At 38.6% G+C, this 7,534-nt stretch overlaps 1 protein-coding gene across 1 annotated transcript; it reads left to right on the forward strand.

Moving 5' to 3' along the window:
- Window positions 1-237: 237 nt before the first annotated feature.
- On the forward strand, window positions 238-7,445 carry tmem235b (transmembrane protein 235b). The gene is made up of 4 exons (XM_067487588.1): window positions 238-1,006; window positions 1,129-1,209; window positions 1,341-1,478; window positions 6,272-7,445. Exons 1-4 carry the CDS (start codon window positions 829-831, stop codon window positions 6,499-6,501), a joined length of 627 nt encoding a protein of 208 aa, XP_067343689.1. The 5' UTR covers window positions 238-828; the 3' UTR covers window positions 6,502-7,445.
- Window positions 7,446-7,534: the final 89 nt, after the last annotated feature.

The raw sequence follows: 7,534 nt of genomic DNA on the forward strand, positions 1-7,534 counted from the left end.
ATTTCAGATCAATCTTTGTGTGATGACTAAAAAGTAACGTGACAAGTTAGTTTTTGGAGGGAGAAACTGTAATATTATTCTCATTACTGGGAAAAGTAATAATATAACAGTAATACTTTACAGCCCAACACTGCACAGAATACAGGCATAAATTATTTTTAAAAATTTATTGCATCACTTAAACAAAAATTTAGTAATCTGGAGGTAATGTAAGGAGCTGCTGCAGCAAAATGACTAACTCAGCATTTTGTGGTGTGAGGGAGGGCAGACTTTACAAATCCCCTCAAGTATTTTAAAAACAGAAGGAGAAAGTAAAGATATTTCCATTAAAAGTAAAAACTAAAGTAATAGATAGGCCTACTTACAATTCTACTTTAGTACAAGAACGAAGTATTTGTACTTCGTTATTTCCACCTCTGCATCTTACAAATTATTCTGACATTTTTGAACATCGCTGTCCCTTAATAACCTGTTGATAATAACCTGGTTGATAAACAGCAGCACACATCGATATTTTGTCCACTATATAATCAAATGTTCGCTGTTACTTTGTCCCATCGTGTTTTGCGTAAACGTGCGCGCCTCTTGAAAAAAGTCCCCCCCAGACAGAAGCTGCTGCTGCTCAGATTTAAACCATCCGTGTCCATTTCTGTGACTTGACTCATTCAGTGATTACCCATCTCTTCTTTGTGGAGAAAGCCAAACGCGTTGCGCGCTTGTTAATTCGCGTCCCGTGATGAGCGCGTCAAGTGATTAAGAGGCTCAGGAATAGTGTTAGATGGCCACACTGTCATCACAGGTCTAAAATTTAATCTTCACCTGTTCACGATGAAAGTCAGCTTTGGTTCTCTGGTGATCACAGCCGGCATCTGTGGGATTCTGAGCTTCGCTTTTTTGTCGACTTCCCTTGGAACCGAGTATTGGTATATCATAGAGATGAATCCTTCGAACATGAGCGACATAGAGGACATGAGCTCCCACTCGGGACTGTGGAGTATCAATGAAGGTATGCTGCGTTTTTTATAAATTAATATCGTGATTTAAATTTGTCCCTTACAGCCTCATGCAGTTTTCTAAATATGTTGTAAATATATTTCTAACTTAGTTGCCTTTTTTCTTGCCCTGCAGACGGGAAGACCAATGCCGATTCTATTGACTCCTTTAAAGCTGACTACTCTAAGTTCTCTGAGACTGAGCTGCACTTGCTGAGTGAGTCTATTCTAAATTTGACAAAACAGATTAAACCATACTTAGATAGTGAAGTTTCATTTTTCAAGCAGCCACAACCACACAGAGGCTCCATAATCCATCTGTTTGTGTGTGTGTGTGTTTTTGCACAGACATGCACAGTGCAATAGTGGTGGTGCTCCCTCTCAGCCTCATCCTGCTGCTCTTTGGAGGCATCTGTGGATTGGTCAGCTCCCTGGCTCGGAGCCCTGTCCTCCTCACTGGTACTGCCTCCTACTTCTTCATTAGCAGTAAGTTCAGGTTCAGTTCCTTCTCTCTGGGGTTCAGCAACAGTAGGTGCCAAAGATTAGGAGCAGAAGCGAAGTAGTTCCTGCTCAGAGTGTGTTTGTTGTATCCATATAAGGTTATTGCTTTGTGAGAACACATAAAAGGTTTTCTTGAGGTATTGCAGTGGCATCTCATCCAGTAAAACAAAAACCACAATGCCCACTGGTACTCACACATCAAGATCAAGCAGTGCTTGGAGAGTGCTAATGAAACAGCTTAAAAAAAAGTTTCCATCTACACAGTCTAGACAAACAAGTTTCTGAACCACTGTGTTTTTGGTCCAGAAGACGATGTTTATTTTATCGCATTTGAGAGTCAGCGTTGGTGGAAACATTGAAACGATTTATTCCCACTGTGCCATACAAGATATCATGTTAATAAAAATAAAAGAACATCACAATAAGTGTAAGCCAATATAACTCTGCTTTGGGTCATTTACCCGAATGTTAAATGAAGCAGGAGCCATTAGGTAGAATAAACAAGTGAACAAGTGAAGTATCATCCTGATACATGTTAGTGATCAGTTCCTCAAAATGCCTCTGTGCAGCAAAGAACGGGGCATCTAAGAAGCGTGCTTCTCTGAATAAAATTCTCCTACCATTTAATAAATTTGAGAATAAATGAAACGGCAATAACTATTCTCAATGTCTCAATTAGTCACACAGCCCATTTAATTCGATAAATATGGCACTAAATCCATAAACAGTGATAGAAAAATAAAAATATAATCACAGGGTGTCTTTACAGCCGTATTTTTTAATGTTTTTTAACTGTTCTGGAAGAAAACAAGCAAAATGATCAGCCATAAATAGATCAAAAGAAAATAGAGCACACACCTTGTGTGCACTTCTTGACTACTTTGATGATATTACAGAAAAAAGTTAAAAACTCTACTAAGCTGTAGATATATTGATGAAATATATGGACATTGTGTTGTGGTAATGCTGGGCCATGTGGTTAATGGGAGCAGACGGAAGCACTTTATTTACCTCATGTGGCCAAAAAGACTGGAATTTATGATCACCCACGATTGACTGGCTTTTTGATTTGGCCATATTGGTTAAGTGTGCATGAATAAGCAAGGTGCATGTGTGTGTATGTGTGGCTGCTCGCTTACATCTGAAATGCTTCATCCTGTGCCCTCGCCTGGGTTATGAGAGGTTTTATTGTTCTGTTGGGACGCACAGCAGTGAAACAAAATTGCTTTGGAAACCTTAGCATCCAAAATTTGCGTGTGTCAAACGATTTGTTTTTCTTTTCATTATGTTCATAGATTCTCGTGCTTGTGGGGGTCAGTTGAGGATAGCAGTCGTAGGGCCTCCTGACACATGCCGGGACCTCGACATAGTGGCTCACCTGGGCAATAAAAAGATCATATGTAGCAGTAAAACTAAACAGACAAGGGACATACTACATGTATTTGCATAGATTTATAAAAGGACCCCATTTATTACAGTGGTTAAAATAGTGAGTAATATCGATGTTCTGCTCTTATTCAGCTCAACTTAACAAATCATATTTAGACAGTTACATGATGTAATTTCTCCTCTGACAAATCGATTATTTCCTAAATGTGCCGTATGAAGCAGAGGAACTCAGCATCTATAAGCATCACAAATGTAAATGACCTAACAGAAAACTCTAAATATTGCCATAACCTTGTAACTTGTCAAGGTGGTTATGTGATCCAAAATTCAGGTACTAATGTAGCATAAGTTAGTTACCAGAGGTGGCATACTCATCTCTTTTTTAATTTAAACTTGTTGTTTACTCCCCAGAGTCTTGTTTCATTTGTGCGTTGTTAGTTTGTGCGACTAAATCAATGAAAAAACTGCTGTTTGCAAAAACAGCGAAAGCATATGCAATCGCTGGATACGAGTCAAAAACATAGTGAAAAAAATTCACATCACAATTTAAATTCATGTGATTGTGTTAAGACATTGTATACATTTCTAAACAAAAATACAAAAAAGATGAAATCTCTCTCTGTGTTTGTAAACTAAAATGATAAGTATTTGACGATCGTATATATAACAAACATGTTAACAAATCATGTAAAAGTGGGCGAGTGGGAGAGAGCTGTGTGTTAATCTGGGAATTTGAAGTAATTAATTGTTTATGTGCATATAATCATAGTGTTGACCATCTGACAGATCTGCCCTCTGGCTATCTCGATGCTCTCTTTGCAACACCTGATCTTTATATTGAAGACCTTGTGACACTTTAAAAGACTCTTTATAGTCTTCAATAAGCAGCACATGGTCATACAGGCCTGAATTAGATTTGAGTTGCCTTATTGGCTTGTTCTCCACCCAGTTTCAAAAATAGTCCACCCTCCCTTTGAGTTGGACTTGTATTTCGCTTTGGTATCTTTGTTTTCCCTTTATTTCTAATTACCCTGTTGGTTGTTCGCCTCTCTGCTGTTCTATTTTTGCAGTTAGACTTCTGAAATAAATTCTTAATAAAGTATTTGTTTATTATCACCTGAGCATTTTCAGACTGTTGTGTTAACTATATCTCAAAACAAATAAGAAAAGATGTGTGATCAGTAAAAGTTAAGAGGATGAAAGAAGTCAAGATGTGTACGGATCTCTGTGCAGACCTCTGTGATAAAATTGTGGTGAGGCATAGATCAGGGCAAGGGTCTGGTGCCAGAGGGGCCAGTCTGAGTATTTCAGAAACTGCTGATCTACTAGGTTTTTTTTTGCACAACCATCTCAAGGGTTTACAGAAAATGGTCTATAAAAGAGCAGCAGTTCTGTGTGAAAATGTCTTGTTGATGCCGGAGGCCAGAGGAGAATGGTCAGACTGGCTTAGTGTGATAGAAAGGGATCTGCTGCAAAGGTAGGGTCAGAATTTGGCATAAACAAGGTGAAATCATGGATCCATCCATTGTTCAGGCTGCTCCTGGTGGTCTAATGTTTTAGGTGATAGATTCTTGACACACTTCAGGCTCCTTAGTTCCGACTGAGTATTGTTAAAATGCCGCAGCCTACCTGAGTACTGTTGCTGACCGTGTCCATCTCTTCATGACCACAGTGTGTGCATTTTCTCATGCCTACTTCCTGCAGGATAACTCAGCATGTCACAAAGCTAAAATCCTCTCAATCAGTTCACTGTACTCAAAGGACCTCCGCTTCCAACAGACCTCAATCCAATCCTCTTTTGGGATGTGGGGGAACAGAAGATTTGCCTAATGGTGCAGCCGACAAATATGCGGCAATGCAGGATGCTATCATGTCAGTATGGACCAAATTCTTTAAGGAATGTTTCCAGCACACCTTAATGAATCTATGCCACAGAGAATTGAGGACGTTTTGAAGGCAAAAGGGCGTCTAACCCAATACTAGCAAGATATACCTAATCACCTAAAAGGTGTGAAAAGTAGGCAACAATGTGAGAATGAGATTGACCAAGTAAAGGTATCTAGAATGAAGGGTATGAATGAAATAAACAAGTATATGAAAGTAAAAGAGTCCAAACATTTCCTGTAGTCACTGTGTATATATACAGTGTCCCTATAGAAAAAAGTAATGTGTCACACAGACACACACACACCACTAATGATTTGAATTCTCTCTTAATTGCTTTGTTCTAATGTTGCATCTAAATTCCTCACCAACCATTAAACAGCCTAATGCGAATTTGTCTGGGGTCCCTGCAGGGCTGTTCCATGGTTTCCTTTGTTCTTCATTTTTCGAGTAATTGACATTGTGAGGAAGGTTTCTTCTGAAACGCACTTACAAAGTGCTTCCAAGTTAATGAAAAAAGCTTTCATTAATATTGTGTAAGTGACAGCATATACACTCTGTTGACGTGTTAAACGTGGTAACATTTGCTGGTTAGCAGGAAACAGGAAGGCTGACGTTATTAATTAGTTGTTAGTATTTTTGTCATGATGATTGAAAGACATGTGCTGGCTTTAACAAAAATCCAATCAATTGCTGTTCACACATTTAAGTCTGGGCCAAAGTGTTGGACTGATCAAATTGCCATCTGCAAAGCCACATCAGTTGACCAGCTAAAAATCCCCTCACAGTTTCCCAGATCCCAAGATAATGTCTTGGCTCTTTGCTTGATAGAAAAAAATCCACATAGTTTTCTATTAAGGAAAATCATTAAACTTTAATTATTAAGAACATTGTGAGATGTTTTCTTATGTGTTTAAATTGTGGCTGATCCTAGTAATATCAGTAGTAGTAGTTCTATGCCCTGCATCTCTTCTTCCGTGAACATTCTGAAAATGAGGCATCAGATAGAGCTCTTCTAGTCATTCTCTGTGCCTGCAGCACCCCGAGGTGTAATCGTAATAAAATAATTATTTGTCTCACCCTGTGTAGACTCTGTGCTGTACTTGTCTCCCTTCGAACTAAGCAGCAAATTGAAAAGCGTTTCCAGAGGCAATATTATAAAAGTGTGTGCGTTTGTGTGTGTGAGATGACTTCAATGTTTGGTAACTAGACAAACTCATGCGTCATTGTATTTCCTGTCTGACAATATGAAATTTTAGGATGGCTAATGGGCTGATGTCATCTATGATTTCTCAGCACACTGTACTAAGTGGTGCCTGTGATGTACTATGATTCTACCTTATGATGTACATATGTTATGTTTCACAATGACTCACATTGTTTACTACTCCAAAATATTCATGTTTGTGTCCCTGAATATTACAAAGAAAATATTAATGTCCAACTTGCTTTGGAAACCTTAGACTGATTTGATTTCTGTGTATGTGTTGAATTTTTTTGTGCAGGTCTGCTGACCCTGTGTGGCGTGAGCCTCTACATCATTTACTCACATGAGGCCCTGGCTGAGACAGAAAGGCTGGTGGGGCCTGAGGGTCTGGCCTATATCCATACCTCCTTCGGCTGGTCTCTGGCTTTGGCGTGGCTTTCCTATGGTCTGGAGCTTCTAACTGGTGCACTGCTGCTCATAGCTGCACAAATGGTCAAGCTGCATCCCAGCAGTCCCACTCTGGCCTGACACACACCTCCACAGTGGATCATATGACTTCAGGAACTGTGTGAGAAGGAACTGTGAGGTATGTTGCTGCCACCTTTAGAACAAGGCAAACAGCAGCTGGGCAGTAATATCTTGACTAAAGGTTAAAACTAAAAGGTGCCACGCTGTTTGTTTTATGTGTTTAATGTCCTTAAATCTGCTGCAGATTGGACATTCTGGTGAACTAAGGTCGGTTTTATTGTAGCTTGGTGAACATGTATCTGGAGCTAAATTTGACCAAGGACACCCTCTGGTGGTGAAAACTGAAGTGGCTCCTCATATCCACTGTCAGAGCACTGTCTGTTGTGGTAAAATAATCTGTGCCAACCTAAACTCACAAGCTCACAATTTAAGATCATTTCATGTTACTGTTACACATTCATGAACTATATTTTTAATCATGCAGATAAATATCTTGATTAATTGGTCTTGTAACTTAATTCTCCAAGTCCTGTTGCCTATTAGTACTATTTGTATGATACACCACAAGCGTGACTGTATAATGTTTTCTTTGGTAAGTAATTTTTTAAAATATCTGTTTAAAAATAATGCCACTTCATATCTATTCACCTTGGTATGAAACTCGCATGCAGAAATAGTGCTTGAATGATTCAGAAGATTCTGTTTTGCTGGTAGTGTACACCCAGCATCCTTTACATGCCATGAGCGGGTCTGTCATTAGTTTTTGGGATCACCATGTTGTTTGTGATAAAACGTTATTTAATGATGAAATCTTCTAATGTGAATCTGATTTGATGACTTTAAGATATAAGATTTCACCTGCAAATATTCAGAAATACAACTGTTAAAGTATTTTAACAATGGTTAAAGTTAAATGTGTGTCTTTTTTAGATAATGTTATTGATTGTTAAATCTGACAAAAAGAGAGAAATCATTGACTTTGTGGTACTGGAATTGAGGTCTAACTGCTTTGTTTTTTGCCCTGAACATTTATTGCAAACCTATGCAATAAAACAAAACAAATAAACAAAAAAACAACTACAAAGCCGATGCA

Source organism: Channa argus, chromosome 20, assembly GCF_033026475.1.
Source record: "Channa argus isolate prfri chromosome 20, Channa argus male v1.0, whole genome shotgun sequence".
Lineage (NCBI taxonomy): Eukaryota > Metazoa > Chordata > Actinopteri > Anabantiformes > Channidae > Channa > Channa argus.